The sequence below is a fragment of the Oncorhynchus nerka genome, unplaced genomic scaffold (assembly GCF_034236695.1).
Source record: "Oncorhynchus nerka isolate Pitt River unplaced genomic scaffold, Oner_Uvic_2.0 unplaced_scaffold_2409, whole genome shotgun sequence".
NCBI lineage: Eukaryota > Metazoa > Chordata > Actinopteri > Salmoniformes > Salmonidae > Oncorhynchus > Oncorhynchus nerka.
The window spans coordinates 1-21,355 of NW_027038885.1; the positions used below are offsets into that span (position 1 = coordinate 1).

Genomic DNA, 21,355 nt, shown 5'->3' on the forward strand with positions numbered 1-21,355 from the left:
TGCTTCGTTAGTTATTTGCTGGGCCACCGGACTCTAGTGTCACTATACTGGTACGGACTCTGGTATTTGTATACTGGTTACGGACTCTAGTGTTACTATACTGAGGTGCGGACTCTGGGTATCACTATACTGAGTGCGAGCTCTAGTGTCACTATACTGACACCTGGCTGAAATTACGGACTCTAGTGTCACTATACTGGGGTACGGTCTAGTGTTGCTCTCTTTGAGAGTACGGACTCTGGTATCTGCCAAATTAGGACTCTGAGTGTCACTATACTGAGATGGGACTAGTGTCACTATACTGGTACGGACTCTAGTGTCACTATACTGAGGTACGGACTCTAGTGTCACTATACTGAAATACGGACTCTAGTGTCACTATACTGAGAGTCTGGACTCTGGTGTCACTATACTGGTACGGACAAGTGTCATATACTGAGGTACGGGACTCCTAGTGTCATATGCTGATGCGGACTCACAATGTTATATACTGAGGAATTACGGACTCTAGTGTCACTATACTGATCACGGGCTCTAGTGTCTATACTGGTCATGACTCTGGTGTCACTATACTGAGAATTAGGACTCTAGTGTCACTATACTGAGGTACGGACTCTAGTGTCACTATACTGAGTACGGACTCTAGTGTTACTATACTGACCTGGCTGAGGCGGACTCTGGTGTCACTATACTGAAGTACGGACTCCAGTGTCACTATACTGAGAATTACGGACTCTAGTGTCACTATGCTGACACCCTGGCTGATGGACTCCTAGTGTTACTATACTGAAGTTAACGGGACTCCTGATGTCACTATACTGAGTGCGGACTCTAGTGTCACTATACTGAGTGCGGACTCTAGTGTCACTATACTGAAATACGGACTCTAGTGTTACATCTATACTATGCTGAGTGCACGGACTCTAGTGTCACTATACTGATGCGGATAATGCTGTCTGACTAGTGTCACTGAGAGTGCGGACTCCTGGTGTCCTGCTGAGGGTACGGACTCCTGTGTCAGAGATCGGACTCTGAATTGATCTATGCGAGAGTGCTCTGAGTGTCCCTGCTGAGGTACGGACTCTGAGTGTCCTATACTGAGTACGGACTCTAGGTGTTTACTATACTGAGGTACGGACTCCTAGTGTTACTATACTGAGGTACGGACTCTAGTGTCACTATACTGAGTACGGACTCTAGTGTTACTATGCTGGTCTGACTGGGACTCCTGTGTCACTATGCTGAGGTACGGACTCTAGTGTCACTCTGACTGAGGAGGGTACGGACTCTAGTGTTGCTATACTGACACCTGGCTGAAAGTGCAGGACTCTAGTGTCACTATCTGAGGTACGGACTCTAGTGTTACTATACTGAGGTGCGGACTCTGTGTCACTATACTGAGTGCGGACTCTGAGTGTCACTATACTGAAGTACGGACTCTAGTGTTACTATACTGAGGTTACGGACTCTAGTGTTACTATGCTGAGTACGGACTCTGAAGTGTCACTATGCTGAGGTACGGGCTCTAGTGTCACTATGCTGACACCTGGCTGAGGTACGGACTCTGGTGTCACTATACTGGGGTACGGACTCTGGTGTTATATATGCGGACTCTGAGTGTCATGCGGTCACTCTAGTGTCTATGCTATACTGACTCTAGTGTCCTTCTGCCGGACTCTAGTGTCACTATACTGATGCGGACTCTGGTGTCCACTTGCTGAGTACGGACTCTGGTGTCACTATACTGAGGTACGGACTCTAGTGTCTACTGTCATATGCTGAGTACGGACTCTAGTGTCACTATGCTGAGAGTGCGGACTCTGGTGTCACTATACTGAGGTACGGACTCTAGTGTCACTATACTGAGGTACGGACTCTGAGTGTCACTATGAGGTACGGACTCTACTGTCCCTTAGAGTACGGACTCTAGTGTCACTATACTGATGCGGACTCTAGTGTTACTATACTGAAGATGCGGACTCCTGGTGTCACTATGCTGATGCGGACTCTAGTGTCACTATACTCTAGTGTCCTGCTGAGGCTACGGACTCTAGTGTCACTATACTGAGGATGCGGACTCTAGTGTCACTATACTGGATGCGGACTCTGAGTGTCACTATACAAGTCGGACTCTAGTGTTACTATACTATAGTACGGACTCTAGTGTCACTATACTGAGAGTACGGACTCTAGTGTCACTATACTGAAATGCGGGCTCTAGTGTCACTATACTGACACTCTGTGTCACTGGCTGAGTGCGGACTCTAGTGTCACTATACTGAGTACGGACTCTAGTGTTGCTATGCTGGTACGGACTCTAGTGTCACTATACTGAGTGACGGACTCTAGTGTCACTCTACTGAGAGTACGGACTCTAGTGTCACTATGCTGAGGTACGGACTTTCTGGTGTCACTATACTGAGGTACGGACTCTAGTGTTGCACTATACTGAGGTACGGACACTAGTGTTACTATACTGAAGTACGGACTCCTGTGTCACTATACTGAGGTACGGACTCTAGTGTCACTATACTGAAGTCGGACTCTGGGATGTTACTATACTGAGTACGGACTCTAGTGTCACTATGCTAGTGCGGACTCTAGTGTCACTATGAGGTACGGACTCTGGTGTCACTCTACTGAGAATGCCGGCTCTGAGTGTCACTATACTACTGAGATACGGACTCTAGTGTCACTATACTGGTACGGACTCTAGTGTTACTATACTGAGAGTACGGACTCTAGTGTCACTATACTGAGGGACTACTATCTGGACTCTAGTGTCACTATACTCTGGCTATACCAGGTACGGACTCTGATGTGTCACTATACTGAGAGTACGGACTCTAGTGTCACTATACTGAAGAGTCGGACTCTAGTGTCACTATACTGAGTACGGACTCTGGTGTCACTATACTGAGAGTGCGGACTCTAGTGTCACTATACTGACACCTGGCTGAGTCACGGACTCCTGTGTCACTATACTAGGAGTAACGGACTCTAGTGTCACTATACTGAGGTGCGGACTCTGGGTGGTACTATACTGAGGTACGGACTCTGGTGTCCACTATACTGAAGTGCGGACTCTAGTGTCACTATGTACCTGGCTGTGGGACTCTGTGTCACTATACTGACACCTGGCTGAGGTACGGACTCTAGTGTCACTCTACTGAAGTGCGGACTCTGGGTGTCACTATACTGAGGTACGGACTCTAGTGTTACTATACTGAGGTACGGACTCTAGTGTTACTATACTGAGTACTCTGGACTCTAGTGTGTCACTATACTGACACCACACTGGTGCGGACTCTAGTGTTACTATGCTAAGTACGGACTCTAGTGTCACTATACTGAAGTGCGGACTCTAGTGACTCTGAGTGTCACTCTGAGTGTCACTATACTGAGGTACGGACTCTAGTGTCACTATACTGAGTACGGACTCTGGTGTTACTATACTGACACTCTAGTGTCACTATACTGAAGTACGGACTCTAGTGTCACTATACTGAGGTACGGACTCTAGTGTTATACAAGTGCTCTATACTGACGGACTCTAGTGTCACTATACTGAAGTACGGACTCTAGTGTCACTATGCTGAGTACGGACTCTAGTGTTACTATACTGAGGTACGGACTCTAGTGTCACTATACTGAGTACGGACTCTAGTGTCACTATACTGAGTACGGACTCTAGTGTTACTATACTGAAGTACGGACTCTAGTGTCACTATACTGAGAGTACGGACTCTAGTGTCACTATACTGACACTCTGTGTTACTATACTGAATGCGGACTCTGTGTCACTATACTGAGGTACGGACTCTAGTGTCACTATACTGAGGCACGGACTCTGGTGTCACTATGAGAGTACGGACTCTAGTGTTACTATACTGACACCTGGCTGAGGTACGGACTCTAGTGTCACTATACTGAAGTACGGACTCTAGTGTCACTATACTGAGTACGGACTCTAGTGTCACTATACTGAGGTACGGACTCTAGTGTCACTATACTGAGGTACGGACTCTAGTGTCACTATACTGAGGGTTACGGACTCTAGTGTTACTATACTGAGGACTCTAGTGTCACTATACTGAGTGCGGACTAGTGTCACTATACTGGTCACGGACTCTAGTGTCACTATACTGAGAGTACGGACTCTAGTGTTGCTATACTGAGGTACGGACTCTAGTGTCACTATACTGAGTACGGACTCTAGTGTCACTATACTGAGGGACTACGGACTCTAGTGTCACTATACTGAGTACGGACTCTGTCCTTTAGTGTCACTATACTGAGGTACGGACTCTAGTGTCACTATACTGAGGAGTACGGACTCTGGTGTCACTATACTGATTACGGACTCTGGTGTCACTATACTGAGGTACGGACTCTAGTGTCACTATACTGAGGTACGGACTCTGGTGTTCACTATACTGAGGTGCGGACTCTAGTGTCACTATACTGAGTACGGACTCTAGTGTCACTATACTGAGGTACGGACTCTAGTGTCACTATACTGAGGTTACGGACTCTAGTGTCACTATACTGACACCTGTGTCACTATACTGAGTACGGACTCTAGTGTCACTATACTGAGGTACGGACTCTGGGTGTCACTATACTGACACCTGGCTGAAGTACGGACTCTAGTGTCACTATACTGAGTACGGACTCTAGTGTCACTATACTGAGGTACGGACTCTAGTGTCACTATACTGAGGTACGGACTCTAGTGTCACTATACTGAAATACGGACTCTAGTGTCACTATACTGAGGTACGGACTCTAGTGTCACTATACTGAGTACGGACTCTAGTGTCACTATACTGAGGTACGGACTCTAGTGTCACTATACTGACACCTGGCTGGACTCTAGTGTCACTATACTGAGGTACGGACTCTAGTGTGTCACTATACTGAGGTGCGGACTCTAGTGTCACTATACTGAAGTACGGACTCTAGTGTCACTATACTGAGGTACGGACTCTAGTGTCACTATACTGAGGGACTCCTGGACTCTGAGTGGACTCTAGTGTCACTATACTGAGTACGGACTCTAGTGTCACTATACTGATGCGGACTCTAGTGTCACTATGCTGAGGTACGGACTCTGGCTGTCACTATACTGATGTACGGACTCTCAGTGTCACTATACTGAGTACGGACTCTAGTGTCACTATACTGAGGTACGGACTCTAGTGTCACTATACTGAGAGTACGGACTCTAGTGTCACTATACTGAGGTACGGACTCTGGTGTCACTATACTGACACCTGGCTGGACTCTAGTGTCACTATACTGAGTCACTATACAGGTACGGACTCTAGTGTTACTATACTGAGTACGGACTCTAGTGTCACTATACTGAGGTACGGACTCTAGTGTCACTATACTGAGGTACGGACTCTAGTGTCACTATACTGAGGTACGGACTCTAGTGTCCACTATACTGAGTGCGGACTCTAGTGTCACTATACTGAGGTACGGACTCTAGTGTCACTATACTGAGGTACGGACTCTAGTGTTACTATACTGTGTCTAGTGTCACTATACTGAGGTACGGACTCTAGTGTCACTATACTGAGTACGGACTCTAGTGTCACTATACTGAGGCTACGGACTCTAGTGTTACTATACTGAGGTTACGGACTCTAGTGTCACTATACTGAGGTACGGACTCTAGTGTTACTATACTGAGGTACGGACTCTAGTGTTACTATACTGAGGTGACTGAGTACGGACTCTAGTGTCACTATACTGAGGTACGGACTCTGGTGTCACTATACTGAGGTACGGACTCTGGTGTCACTATACTGACGGACTCTGGTCACTATACTGAGGTACGGACTCTAGTGTCACTATACTGAGGTACGGACTCTAGTGTCACTATACTGAGGTACGGACTCTAGTGTCACTATACTGAGGTACGGACTCTAGTGTCACTATACTGAGGTACGGACTCTAGTGTCACTATACTGAGGTACGGACTCTAGTGTCACTATACTGAGGTACGGACTCTAGTGTCACTATACTGAGGTACGGACTCTAGTGTCACTATACTGAGGTGCGGACTCTAGTGTCACTATACTGAAGTACGGACTCTAGTGTCACTGTCGGACTCTGGTGTCACTATACTGAGTACGGACTCTAGTGTCACTATACTGAGGTACGGACTCTAGTGTCACTATACTGAGGTACGGACTCTAGTGTCACTATACTGAGGTACGGACTCTAGTGTCACTATACTGAGAGTACGGACTCTAGTGTCACTATACTGACACCTGGCTGACGGACTCTAGTGTCACTATACTGAGGTACGGACTCTAGTGTCACTATACTGAGGTACGGACTCTAGTGTCACTATACTGAGGCTGGGACTCTAGTGTCACTATACTGACCTACGGACTCTAGTGTCACTATACTGAGGTACGGACTCTAGTGTTACTATACTGAGGTACGGACTCTAGTGTCACTATACTGAGGTACGGACTCTAGTGTCACTATACTGAGGTACGGACTCTAGTGTCACTATACTGAGGTACGGACTCTAGTGTCACTATACTGAGTACGGACTCTAGTGTCACTATACTGAGGCTACGGACTCTAGTGTCACTATACTGAGGTACGGACTCTAGTGTCACTATACTGAGGTACGGACTCTAGTGTCACTATACTGAGGTACGGACTCTAGTGTCACTATACTAGGTACGGACTCTACCACTATACTGATACTGACTCTAGTGTCACTATACTGACTGGACTCTAGTGTCACTATACTGAGGTACGGACTCTAGTGTCACTATACTGAGTACGGACTCTAGTGTCACTATACTGAGGTACGGACTCTAGTGTCACTATACTGAGGTACGGACTCTAGTGTCACTATACTGAGATTACGGACTCTAGTGTCACTATACTGAGGGAGTGCGGACTCTAGTGTCACTATACTGAGGTACGGACTCTAGTGTCACTATACTGACACTCTAGTGTCACTGAGTACGGACTCTAGTGTCACTATACTGAGGTACGGACTCTAGTGTCACTATACTGAGGTACGGACTCTAGTGTCACTATACTGAGGTACGGACTCTAGTGTCACTATACTGAGGTACGGACTCTAGTGTCACTATACTGAGGTACGGACTCTAGTGTCACTATACTGAGGTGGCGGACTCTAGTGTCACTATACTGAGGTACGGACTCTAGTGTCACTATACTGAGGTACGGACTCTAGTGTTACTATACTGAGGTACGGACTCTAGTGTCACTATACTGACACCTAGCTGAGGACTCTAGTGTCACTATACTGACACCTGGCTGAGGACTCTAGTGTCACTATACTGAGGTACGGACTCTAGTGTCACTATACTGAGGTACGGACTCTAGTGTCACTATACTGAGGTACGGACTCTAGTGTCACTATACTAGGCGGACTGAGGTACTGTGTCACTCTGAGTGTCACTATACTGAGTACGGACTCTAGTGTCACTATACTGAGGTACGGACTCTAGTGTCACTATACTGAGGTACGGACTCTAGTGTTACTATACTGAGTACGGACTCTAGTGTCACTATACTGAGGTACGGACTCTAGTGTCACTATACTGACACCTGGCTGTGTCAGGTACGGACTCTAGTGTCACTATACTGACACTCTGTGTCTATACTCTAGGTACGGACTCTAGTGTCACTATACTGAGGTACGGACTCTAGTGTCACTATACTGAGGTACGGACTCTAGTGTCACTATACTGAGGTACGGACTCTAGTGTCACTATACTGAGGTACGGACTCTAGTGTCACTATACTGACACCTGGCTGACGGACTCTAGTGTCACTATACTGAGGTACGGACTCTAGTGTCACTATACTGAGGTACGGACTCTAGTGTCACTATACTGAGGTGCGGACTCTAGTGTCACTATACTGAGTACGGACTCTAGTGTTACTATACTGAGGTGGCGGACTCTAGTGTCACTATACTGAGGTGCGGACTCTAGTGTCACTATACTGAGGTACGGACTCTAGTGTCACTATACTGACACCTGGCTGAGGTGCGGACTCTAGTGTCACTATACTGAGGTGGACTCTAGTGTCACTATACTGAGTGGACTCTAGTGTCACTATACTGAGGTGCGGACTCTAGTGTCACTATACTGAGGAGTACGGACTCTAGTGTCACTATACTGAGGTACGGACTCTAGTGTCACTATACTGAGGTACGGACTCTAGTGTCACTATACTGAGTACGGACTCTAGTGTCACTATACTGGCTGGGGTCGGACTCTAGTGTCACTATACTGAGGTACGGACTCTAGTGTCACTATACTGAGACTCTAGTGTCACTATACTGAGGTACGGACTCTAGTGTCACTATACTGAGGCGGACTCTGGTGTCGGACTCTAGTGTCACTATACTGAGGGACGGACTCTAGTGTCACTATACTGAGGTACGGACTCTAGTGTCACTATACTGAGGTACGGACTCTAGTGTCACTATACTGAGGTACGGACTCTAGTGTCACTATACTGAGGTGGAGGCGGACTCTAGTGTCACTATACTGAGTACGGACTCTAGTGTCACTATACTGAGGTGCGGACTCTAGTGTCACTATACTGAGGTACGGACTCTAGTGTCACTATACTGAGGTACGGACTCTAGTGTTACTATACTGAGGTACGGACTCTAGTGTCACTATACTGAGGTACGGACTCTAGTGTCACTATACTGAGGTACAGACTCTAGTGTCACTATACTGAGGTACGGACTCTAGTGTCACTATACTGAGGTACGGACTCTAGTGTCACTATACTGAGGTACGGACTCTAGTGTCACTATACTGAGGTACGGACTCTAGTGTCACTATACTGAGGTACACTCTAGTGTCACTATACTGAGGTACAGACTCTAGTGTCACTATACTGAGGTACGGACTCTAGTGTCACTATACTGAGGTACGGACTCTAGTGTCACTATACTGAGGTACGGACTCTAGTGTCACTATACTGAGTACGGACTCTAGTGTCACTATACTGAGGTACGGACTCTAGTGTCACTATACTGAGGTACAGACTCTAGTGTCACTATACTGAGGTACGGACTCTAGTGTCACTATACTGAGGTACGGACTCTAGTGTCACTATACTGAGTACGGACTCTAGTGTCACTATACTGAGGTACACTCTGGTCACTATACTGAGGTACGGACTCTAGTGTCACTATACTGACACCTGGCTGACGGACTCTAGTGTCACTATACTGAGGTACGGACTCTAGTGTCACTATACTGAGGTACGGACTCTAGTGTCACTATACTGAGGTACGGACTCTAGTGTCACTATACTGAGGTACGGACTCTAGTGTCACTATATACTGAGGTACGGACTCTAGTGTTACTATACTGAGGTACGGACTCTAGGACTCTGAGTGTCACTATACTGAGGTACGGACTCTAGTGTCACTATACTGAGGTACGGACTCTAGTGTCACTATACTGAGGTACGGACTCTAGTGTCACTATACTGGCTGGTACGGACTCTAGTGTCACTATACTGAGGTACGGACTCTAGTGTCACTATACTGAGGTACGGACTCTAGTGTCACTATACTGAGTACGGACTCTAGTGTTACTATACTGAGGGTACGGACTCTAGTGTCACTATACTGACACCTGGCTGAGGACTCTAGTGTCACTATACTGAGGTACGGAATCTAGTGTTACTATACTGAGGTACGGACTCTAGTGTTACTATACTGAGGTACGGACTCTAGTGTTACTATACTGAGGTACGGACTCTAGTGTGACTTTACTGACACCTAGCTGAGGACTCTAGTGTTACTATACTGACACCTGGCTGAGGTATGGACTCTAGTTTCACTATACTGACACCTGGCTGAGGTACGGACTCTAGTGTCACTATACTGACACCTGGCTGAGGACTCTAGTGTTACTATACTGACACCTGGCTGAGGTATGGACTCTAGTGTCACTATTCTGACACCTGGCTGAGGTATGGACTCTAGTGTTACTATACTGACACCTAGCTGAGGACTCTAGTGTCACTATACTGACACCTGGCTGAGGACTCTAGTGTTACTATACTGACACCTAGCTGAGGACTCTAGTGTTACTATACTGAGGTACGGACTCTAGTGTCACTATACTGAGGTACGGACTCTAGTGTCACTATACTGAGGTACGGACTCTAGTGTCACTATACTGAGGTACGGACTCTAGTGTCACTATACTGAGGTACGGACTCTAGTGTCACTATACTGAGGTACGGACTCTAGTGTCACTATACTGAGGTACGGACTCTAGTGTTACTATACTGAGGTACGGACTCTAGTGTCACTATACTGAGGTACGGACTCTAGTGTTACTATACTGAGGTACGGACTCTAGTGTCACTATACTGAGGTACGGACTCTAGTGTCACTATACTGAGGTACGGACTCTAGTGTCACTATACTGACACCTAGCAGATGTATACATGACAGACTGATCACTACAGGCCAATAGGAAGCCATACATGACAGACTGATAACTACAGACCAATAGGAAGCCAGACATGACAGACTGATAACTACAGACCAATAGGAAGCCAGACATGACAGACTGATAACTACAGCCGAATAGGAAGCCATACGTGACAGACTGATAACTACAGGCCAATAGGAAGCCATACATGACAGACTGATAACTACAGCCCAATAGGAAGCCAGACGTGACAGACTGATAACTACAGCCGAATAGGAAGCCATACGTGACAGACTGATAACTACAGCCCAATAGGAAGCCAGACATGACAGACTGATAACTACAGCCCAATAGGAAGCCATACATGACAGACTGATAACTACAGCCGAATAGGAAGCCATACGTGACAGACTGATAACTACAGCCCAATAGGAAGCCATACATGACAGACTGATAACTACAGACCAATAGGAAGCCAGACATGACAGACTGATAACTACAGCCGAATAGGAAGCCATACGTGACAGACTGATAACTACAGGCCAATAGGAAGCCATACGTGACAGACTGATAACTACAGGCCAATAGGAAGCCATACATGACAGACTGATAACTACAGACCAATAGGAAGCCAGACATGACAGACTGATAACTACAGCCCAATAGGAAGCCATACATTACAGACTGATAACTACAGCCCAATAGGAAGCCATACGTGACAGACTGATAACTACAGGCCAATAGGAAGCCATACATGACAGACTGATAACTACAGACCAATAGGAATCCATACATGACAGACTGATAACTACAGGCCAATAGGAAGCCAGACATGACAGACTGATAACTACAGCCGAATAGGAAGCCATACGTGACAGACTGATAACTACAGGCCAATAGGAAGCCAGACATGACAGACTGATAACTACAGACCCAATAGGAAGCCATAACGTGACAGACTGATAACTGGCAACTAGGAATAGGAAGCCATACATGACAGACTGATAACTACAGGCCAATAGGAAGCCATACATGACAGACTGATAACTACAGCCCAATAGGAAGCCATACGTGACAGACTGATAACTACAGCCCAATAGGAAGCCACTAATAGGCCAGGTGAACCGTGACATTAAGAGTCCATGAGAAGCTAAAGGTCTGTGCGTCTCCCCGTCCACCAGGCGTTTGCCGAGGAGCTCCACGCCAGGGTGCGTAGGGAGCTGTGGGGCTACAGCGTGGAGGAGAACCTCCAGACAGAGGACATGCACAGGATCCGTTACGAGGGCATCAGGCCAGCCGCAGGATACCCCACCCAGCCCGACCACACGGAGAAGACCGCCATGTGGACGCTGGGCGAGGTAGAGGAGAAGACGGGTAAGGCCTCTTCCTCTCACCTCCTCTTCCTCTCACCTCCTCTCCCTTTCACCTGATCTGAAACATCTGACCAGGTGAAACACAGTCTAACGAGGAGCTTCCAACCCCATATTGTTTCCACCTGTCCAGATGAATGTCTAATTGACAGTCTTAACGAGGAGCTTCCAACCCCATATTGTTTCCACCTGTCCAGATGAATGTCTAATTGACAGTCTAAACGAGGAGCTTCCAACCCCATATTGTTTCCACCTGTCCAGATGAATGTCTAATTGACAGTCTTAACGAGGAGCTTCCAACCCCATATTGTTTCCACCTGTCCAGATTGTCCACCTGTCCAGAGCTTCTAATGTTCTGAACTTAGGAGCTTTCTAATTGACAGTCTTAATTGACATTTCTAAAGCTTCTAAACCATGTTGTTTCCACTTGTCCAGTCTTTTCCTATCAGTGCAGATGAAGGTCTAATTGGGATGGGGGGGTGTAGAGTAGTTTCTGCATTATAGATTTCGTTCTGTGTTGGTTGGCTTTTATGACTGATGGCGACCCCCCCCAAAATCCCAGCCGCTTGAGAGAGTCTCTAAATGAGGTTTGGACGATGATGATGTCTGATGTGTTTCCAGGTATCAAGTTGACTGAGTCTCTGGCCATGACCCCAGCAGCAGCTGTCTCTGGGCTGTACTTCTCTCATCCTAAAGCCACCTACTTCTCAGTGGGAAAGATCACCAGAGAACAGGTACTGATACAGGCTCAGGGTGGGATTCATTGGTTTTATTTGTTGTGTAACTGATTAACAACCCACCACAAGGGGGCGCTGTTTTCAAACCCCACTGACACTTGGGCCCTTTTTTATTTTTATTTTTATTTAACCTTTTTTTAACCAGGTAGGCAAGTTAGTAGTAGTATATAGTATAGTTGGGTAGTATATGGGGCTTTGGTGACAAAACGGATTGCACTAAGGCACTGTGCATCCTAAGTTCAAGAGGCGTCACTACAGTCCTTGGTTCAAATCCTGTCTAACTGTCTAAAAGCTCTACAGTTGTGTTTTTGGTTTGCTAATTTAGTAGCACGTTAGCCTATCTAGCGAAGTGGTTAGCTTCTTCCAAAATCAAGCGTTCGCTTAGTAAACAGCAGAGAATCCCCTCCTGAATTCAAGAGCCTTGCTGTCTAATATATATATATGTTTTGTGCATGCAGCAAACTGAGTAGCATTTTTTGAGTGTACTTGTATAGTTTAGGTCAGAAATGTCCAGAATGCACTGTTAACATTTAGTTAGCGAGTCTAGTGGTTAGAGTGGGAGGGCTGGGAAGGGTAGCCTAGTGGTTAGAGTGGAGGGTTGGAAGGGCCCTAGTGGTTAGAGTGGGAGGGGCGGAAGGGTAGCTAGTGGTTAGAGGGAGGGTTGGAAGGGTAGCCTAGTGGTTAGAGTGGAGGGCGGAAATATTAGCCTAGTGGTTAGAGTGGAGGGAGCGGAGGGTAGGCCTAGTGTTTGAGTGAGGTTGGAAGGGTAGGCCTAGTGGTTAGAGTGGAGGGGTTGGAAGGGTAGCCTAGTGGTTAGAGTGGAGGGTTGGAAGGGTAGCCTAGTGGTTGAGTGGAGGGTTGGAAGGGTAGCCTAGTGGTAGAGTGGAGGGTTGGAAGGGTAGCCTAGTGGTTAGAGTGGAGGGTTGGGAAGGTAGCCCTGGTGGTTAGGAGTGGAGGGGTTAAGGGTAGCTAGTGGTTAGAGTGGAGGGGCTGAAGGGAAGCCTAGTGGTTAGAGGAGGGTTGGAGGGAAGTTTAGGTGGTTAGAGTGGGAGGGTTGAAGGGTAGCCTAGTGGTTAGAGTGGAGGGTTGAAGGGTAGCCTAGTGGTTAGAGTGGAGGGTTGGAAGGTAGCTCAGTGGTTAGGAGTGGAGGTTGGAAGGTAGTCTAGTGGTTAGAGTGGAGGGACGACAGGTAGCCTAGTGGTTAGAGTGGAGGGGTGACAGGTAGTCAGTGGTTAGAGTGTAGGTCAGCAGGTAGCCTAGTGGTTTAGAGTGGAGAGGGTGCAGGTAACTAGTGTTAGAGGGAGTGGGAGGCAGGTGGAGGGCGGCAGGTAGCCTGGTGGTTAAAGTGGAGAGGCAGGTAGCCCTAGTGGTTAAAGTGGAGGGGCGGCAGGTAGCCTAGTGGAGAGTGTAGAAGGCAGCTCATAGTGGTTAGAGGGAGGGGCGGCAGGGTAGCCTAGTGGTTAGAGTGAGGGGCAGGGTAGCCTAGTGGTTAGAGTGGAGGGGCAGGTAGCCTAGTGGTTAGAGTGGAGGGCGGCAGGTAGCCTAGTGGTTAGAGTGGAGGGCGGCAGACGCCTAGTGGGTTAGAGTGGAGGCGGCAGGTAGCCTAGTGGTTAGAGTGGAGGCTACAGGTAGCCTAGTGGTTAGAGGGAGGCGGCAGGTAGCCTAGTGGTTAGAGGAGGGCGGCAGGTAGCCTAGTGGTTAGAGTGGGGGGTGGCAGGGTAGCCTAGTGGTTAGAGTGGAGGGTGGCAGGCAGCCTAGTGGTTAGAGTGGGGGACGCAGGTAACCTAGTGGTTAGAGTGTGAGGGGCCAGAGTAGCCCTGAGGATTTGAAGTGGAGGGGCGGCAGGTAACTAGTGGTTGATGTAGGGCGGCAGGTAGCCTAGTGGTTAGAGTGTAGGACGGCAGGTAGCCCTAGTGGGTTAGAGCGGAGGGGCGCAGGTAGCCTAGTGGTTAGAGTGGAGGGCGGCAGGTAGCCTAGTGGTTAGAGTGGAGCGGCAGGTAGCCTAGTGGTTAGAGTGGAGCGGCAGAGTAGCCTAGGTAGTTAGAGCGGAGAGCGGCAGGTAGCCTAATGGTTAGAGTGGAGGGCGGCAGGTAGCCTAGTGGTTAGAAGCGGAGGGGGCGGCTTGAGTAGCCTAGTGGTTAGAGTGGAGGGCGGCAGGTAGCCTAGTGGTTAGAGTGGAGGGCGGCAGGTAGCCTAGTGGTTAGAGTGGAGGGCGGCAGGTAGCCTAGTGGTTAGAGTGGAGGGCGGCAGGTAGCCTGGTGGTTAGGAGTGGAGGGCGGCAGGTAGCCTAGTGGTTGAGAGTGGAGGGCGGCAGGTAGCCTAGTGGTTAGAGTGGAGGGGCGGCAGGTAGCCTAGTGGTTAGGTGGAGCGTGGAGCCTAGTGGTTAGAGTGGAGGGCGGCAGGTAGCCTGTGGTTAGAGTGGAGGGCGGCAGGTAGCCTAGTGGTTAGAGTGGAGGGCGGACTAGTGGTTAGAGTGGAGGTGGCAGGTAGCCTAGTGGTTAGTGGAGGGGCGGCAGGTAGCCCTAGTGGTTAGAGTGGAGGGGCGGCAGGTAGCCTAGTGGTTAGAGTGGAGGGGCGGCAGGTAGCCTAGTGGTTAGAGTGGAGGGGCGGCAGGTAGCCTAGTGGTTAGAGTGGAGGGGCGGCAGGTAGCCTAGTGGTTAGAGCGTTGGACTAGTAACCATCAGGTAGCCTAGTGGTTAGAGCGTTGGACTAGTAACCATCAGGTAGCCTAGTGGTTAGAGCGTTGGACTAGTAACCAGCAGGTAGCCTAGTGGTTAGAGCGTTGGACTAGTAACCATCAGGTAGCCTAGTGGTTAGAGCGTTGGACTAGTAACCAGCAGGTAGCCTAGTGGTTAGAGTGGAGGGGCGGCAGGTAGCCTAGTGGTTAGAGTGGAGGGGCGGCAGGTAGCCTAGTGGTTAGAGCGTTGGACTAGTAACCATCAGGTAGCCTAGTGGTTAGAGCGTTGGACTAGTAACCAGCAGGTAGCCTAGTGGTTAGAGCGTTGGACTAGTAACCATCAGGTAGCCTAGTGGTTAGAGCGTTGGACTAGTAACCAGCAGGTAGCCTAGTGGTTAGAGCGTTGGAGGGCGGCAGGTAGCCTAGTGGTTAGAGTGGAGGGCGTGGAGGTGGCCGGCAGGTAGCCTAGTGGTTAGAGTGGAGGGGCGGCAGGTAGCCTAGTGGTTAGAGCGTTGGACTAGTAACCATCAGGTAGCCTAGTGGTTAGAGCGTTGGACTAGTAACCAGCAGGTAGCCTAGTGGTTAGAGCGTTGGACTAGTAACCATCAGGTAGCCTAGTGGTTAGAGCGTTGGACTAGTAACCAGCAGGTAGCCTAGTGGTTAGAGTGGAGGGGCGGCAGGTAGCCTAGTGGTTAGAGTGGAGGGGCGGCAGGTAGCCTAGTGGTTAGAGTGGAGGGGCGGCAGGTAGCCTAGTGGTTAGAGCGTTGGACTAGTAACCAGCAGGTAGCCTAGTGGTTAGAGCGTTGGACTAGTAACCAGCAGGTAGCCTAGTGGGGGTCAGGGATGCCACATGGTATGTCATGACATTATGTTAATGTGTGGTATGTCTTGACATTATGTTAATGTGTGGGATGTCTTGACATTATGTTAATGGGTGGTATGTCATGACATTATGTTAATGGTGTTAATGTGTGGTATGTCATGACATTATGTTAATGTTAATGTGTGGTATGTCATGACATTATGTTAATGTTAATGTGTGGTATGTAATGACATTATGTTAATGTGTGGTATGTCATGGCATTATGTTAATGTGTGGTATGTCATGGCATTATGTTAATGTGTGGTATGTCATGACATTATGTTAATGTGTGGTATGCCATGACATTATGTTAATGTATGGTATGTCATGGCATTATGTTAATGTGTGGTATGTCATGACATTATGTTAATGTGTGGTATGCCATGACATTATGTTAATGTGTGGTATGTCATGACATTATGTTAATGGTGTTAATGTGTGGGATGTCATGACATTATGTTAATGGTGTTAATGTGTGGTATGTCATGACATTATGTTAATGTGTGGTATGCCATGGCATGATGTTAATGTGTGGTATGCCATGGCATTATGTTAATGGTGTTAATGTGTGGTATGTCATGACATTATGTTAATGGTGTTAATGTGTGGTATGTCATGACATTATATTAATGGTGTTAATGTGTGGTATGTCATGACATTATGTTAATGGTGTTAATGTGTGGTATGTCATGACATTATGTTAATGGTGTTAATGTGTGGTATGCCATGGCATTATGTTAATGGTGTTAATGTGTGGTATGTCATGACATTATGTTAATGGTGTTAATGTGTGGTATGTCATGATGTTAATGGTGTTAATGTGTGGTATGTCATGACATGTTAATGTGTGGTATGTCATGACATTATATTAATGTGTGGTATGTCATGACATTATGTTAATGGTGTTAATGTGTGGTATGTCATGATGTTAATGGTGTTAATGTGTGGTATGTCATGACATGTTAATGTGTGGTATGTCATGACATTATATTAATGTGTGGTATGTCATGACATTATGTTAATGGTGTTAATGTGTGGTATGTCATGACATTATGATAATGTTTGGGATGTCATGACATTATGTTAATGTGTGGGATGTCATGACATGATGTTAATAGGGTTAATGTGTGGTATGTCATGACATTATGTTAATGTGTGGTATGTCATGACATTATGTTAATGTGTGGGATGTCATGACATTATGTTAATGTGTGGTATGTCATGACATTATGTTAATGTGTGGGATGTCATGACATTATGTTCATTTTTATTTAACTAGGCAAGTCAGTTAAGAACAAATTCTTATTTTCAATGACGGCCTAGGAACAGTAGGTTAACTGCCTGTTAATGTGTGGTATGTCAGACATTATTTGTACCTTGTCAGACATCGTTAATGGTGGTTTGATTTATGTTACTTGCAACCTTCCGGTTACTAGTCCAACGCTCTAACCACTAGGCTACCCTGCCGCCCCGGTGGTATGTCATGACATTATGTTAATGGTGTTAATGTGTGGTATGTAATGACATTATGTTAATGTTTGGTATGTCATGACATTATATTAATGTGTGGTATGTCATGACATTATGTTAATGGTGTTAATGTGTGGTATGTCATGACATTATGTTAATGTGTGGTATGCCATGATGTGGTGTTAATGTGTGGTATGTCATGACATTATGTTAATGGTGTTAATGTGTGGTATGTCATGACATTATGTTAATGTGTGGTATGTCATGACATTATGTTAATGTGTGGTATGTCATGACATTATATTAATGTGTGGTATGTCATGATATTATGTTAATAGGGTTAATGTCTGGTTTGTCTTGACATTATGTTAATGTGTGGTATGTCATGACATTATGTTAATGGTGTTAATGTGTGGTATGTCATGACATTATATTAATGTGTGGTATGTCATGACATTATGTTAATGGGGTTAATGTGTGGTATGTCATGACATTATATTAACGTGTGGTATGTCATGACATTATATTAATGTGTGGTATGTCAATGTGTGGTATGTCAATGTGTGGTATGTCATGACATTATATTAATGTGTGGGATGTCATGACATTATGTTAATGGGGTTAATGTGTGGTATGACATGACATTATATTAATGGTGTTAATGTGTGGTATGTCATGGCATTATATTAACGTGTGGTATGTCATGACATTATATTAACGTGTGGTATGTCAATGTGTGGTATGTCAATGTGTGGTATGTCATGACATTATATTAACGTGTGGTATGTCATGGCATTATATTAACGTGTGGTATGTTATGACATTATATTAACGTGTGGTATGTCAATGTGTGGTATGTCATGACATTATATTAATGTGTGGTATGTCATGACATTATATTAACGTGTGGTATGTCATGACATTATATTAACGTGTGGTATGTCATGTTACCACAGGTGGAGGACTATGCTGGGAGGAAAGAGATGCCAGTGTCTGAGGTGGAACGCTGGCTGGGGCCAATCCTGGGCTACGACACTGACTGACAGTGATACTTCAACCAATCCTGGGCTACGACACTGACTGACAGTGATACTTCAACCAATCCTGGGCTACGACACTGACTGACAGTGATACTTCAACCAATCCTGGGCTACGACACTGACTGACAGTGATACTTCAACCAATCCTGGGCAACGACACTAATGCATCCACAACCACTACCTAGAAAACAGACGCGCTGCTCAATGGTCATGTCTAGATGGGATACAGCTTTTGTCAAATTGACGTCAAAAGTTGACATATTCTAACCCTTTTCCCAAACTTAACCCAATTCTGCCTAACCTGCTATGTTAATTATCCTAACCTGCTATGTTAATTAATCTAACCTGCTATGTTAATTATCCAACCTGCTATGTTAATTCTCCCTAACCTGCTATGTTAATTATCCCAACCTGCTATGTTAATTATCCTAACCTGCTATGTTAATTATCCTAACCTGCCACGTTAATTACCCTAACCTGCTATGTTAATTATCCTAACCTGCTATGTTAATGATCCTAACCTGCTATGTTAATTATCCTAACCTGCTATGTTAATTATCCTAACCTGCCACGTTAATTACCCTAACCTGCTATGTTAATTATCCTAACCTGCTATGTTAATTATCCTAACCTGCTATGTTAATTATCCTAACCTGCTATGTTAATGATCCTAACCTGCTATGTTAATTATCCTAACCTGCTATGTTAATTATCCTAACCTGCTATGTTAGTTAATCTAACCTGCTATGTTAATTATCCTAACCTGCTATGTTAATTATCCTAACCTGCTATGTTAATTATCCTAACCTGCTATGTTAGTTCTACTAACCTGCCACGTTAATTATCCTAACCTGCTATGTTAATTATCCTAACCTGCTATGTTAATTATCCTAACCTGCTATGTTAGTTCTACTAACCTGCCACGTTAATTATCCTAACCTGCTATGTTAATTATCCTAACCTGCTATGTTAATTATCCTAACCTGCTATGTTAGTTCTACTAACCTGCCACGTTAATTATCCTAACCTGCTATGTTAATTATCCTAACCTGCTATGTTAATTATCCTAACCTGCTATGTTAGTTCTACTAACCTGCTATGTTAGTTCTCCTAACCTGCTATGTTAATTATCCTAACCTGCTATGTTAATTATCCCAACCTGCTATGTTAATTATCCTAACCTGCTATGTTAATGATCCTAACCTGCTATGTTAATTCTCCTAACCTGCTATGTTAATTATCCTAACCTGCTATGTTAATGATCCTAACCTGCTATGTTAATTCTCCTAACCTGCTATGTTAATTATCCAACCTGCTATGTTAATTATCCTAACCTGCTATGTTAATTATCCTAACCTGCTATGTTAATTCTCCTAACCTGCTATGTTAATTATACTAACCTGCTATGTTAATGATCCTAACCTGCTATGTTAATGATCCTAACCTGCTATGTTAATTCTCCCTAACCTGCTATGTTAATTCTCCTAACCTGCTATGTTAATTCTCCCAAACTTGCTTACGTTAAGTCTCCTAACTTGCTACAAAAATTAAATTCAGAAAAATCTGCATCCCTTCTAGACCCTGCTTAGGGCCAGATAATTACAAAAAACTTACACTTCAAGTGAATCAAGGCTCAACTTTAAGGCTCAAGTTTATTTTTTATAGCTATTTTCAAAATGGCCACCTGTCAGTTAAGAAATGGAGCTGTTTTTATATGGTCTTAACATTTTACAGTTTTAATATAACAACTGTTGCCAATGTCATTTATTCTTTATTCTGGCAATCACAATCTTAGATTTGAATAATTAACAGATACATATGGTTTATTTTCAGAATTTGATCATTAGGGACATATTAGGTTCTAGAAGACGTACATTTCCTCAGCAGTTTTTTTTATTTGAGATTGTATTTATGCTAAATTAGATACAACTTGTTTACAAAATGTATAATTAGTAAAAAAAAAAATGATCTTCATCACAAAATGTTCACTTACTTGACACGACATATTAATGTCTAAACCTCTATAAAGGTACATGTTTTTAATGAATGGTTATTGTAAATTACAGATTTGAATGATTTTTGAATTGTTTCACAATTTTTGTCTTTCAAAGAAATGTGGCCAAAAACTTATTGACTGACCAGTTATCATTGTCATTTTGCGATGTTATCGATTTATCCTGGAGGTGTCCACTATTTCTGAAAAGAAGTCATGATTTATTTTATTTTATGAATGTTCTGATATTACAGTGTTTGATCTGGAACCATATTCATTTAGTATAAAATCATTTACTCACGATGTGGCTCTGTCTTGATGTCTGTTGTATTATACGATTACAAAACAACACTAGCTGCAGCGCTCTTAACAGTTCATATACTATATTGGCTGGCCTTGTATTGAAATATCGATTAGTTGGTTGGTTGATCGGGATATGCCTCCCGTGATAAAACGGCAACATTCCTGACATACCTCAAGCTAATCCTATTTTAACGATTTTTTAATGACTCAATCAACCATAATCTCCAACCACCGTCGGTGTACGACGCCGTTCTTCAATAACAGTCGTATCTTCCTTCATCCGTTCACGTTGCTGCACCATCTGTTTTTTAAATGATACCGGAAGAGGGAGCACAGTGATCATCTTCAAAGTCTCGGCTCACACACACCTGCACAACTCCTCCCCGTTTTGAATATGTAACCCGTCCAATGAGAGCGAG

The 21,355-nt window shown here is 45.2% G+C and overlaps 1 protein-coding gene across 1 annotated transcript; it reads left to right on the forward strand.

Moving 5' to 3' along the window:
- The first annotated feature begins 11,633 nt into the window (after positions 1–11,633).
- Positions 11,634–20,934, forward strand: LOC135567193 (methionine synthase-like). The gene is made up of 3 exons (XM_065014624.1): positions 11,634–11,858; positions 12,476–12,588; positions 18,557–20,934. Exons 1-3 carry the CDS (start codon positions 11,747–11,749, stop codon positions 18,641–18,643), a joined length of 312 nt encoding a protein of 103 aa, XP_064870696.1. The 5' UTR covers positions 11,634–11,746; the 3' UTR covers positions 18,644–20,934.
- The last annotated feature ends 421 nt before the right edge of the window (positions 20,935–21,355 follow it).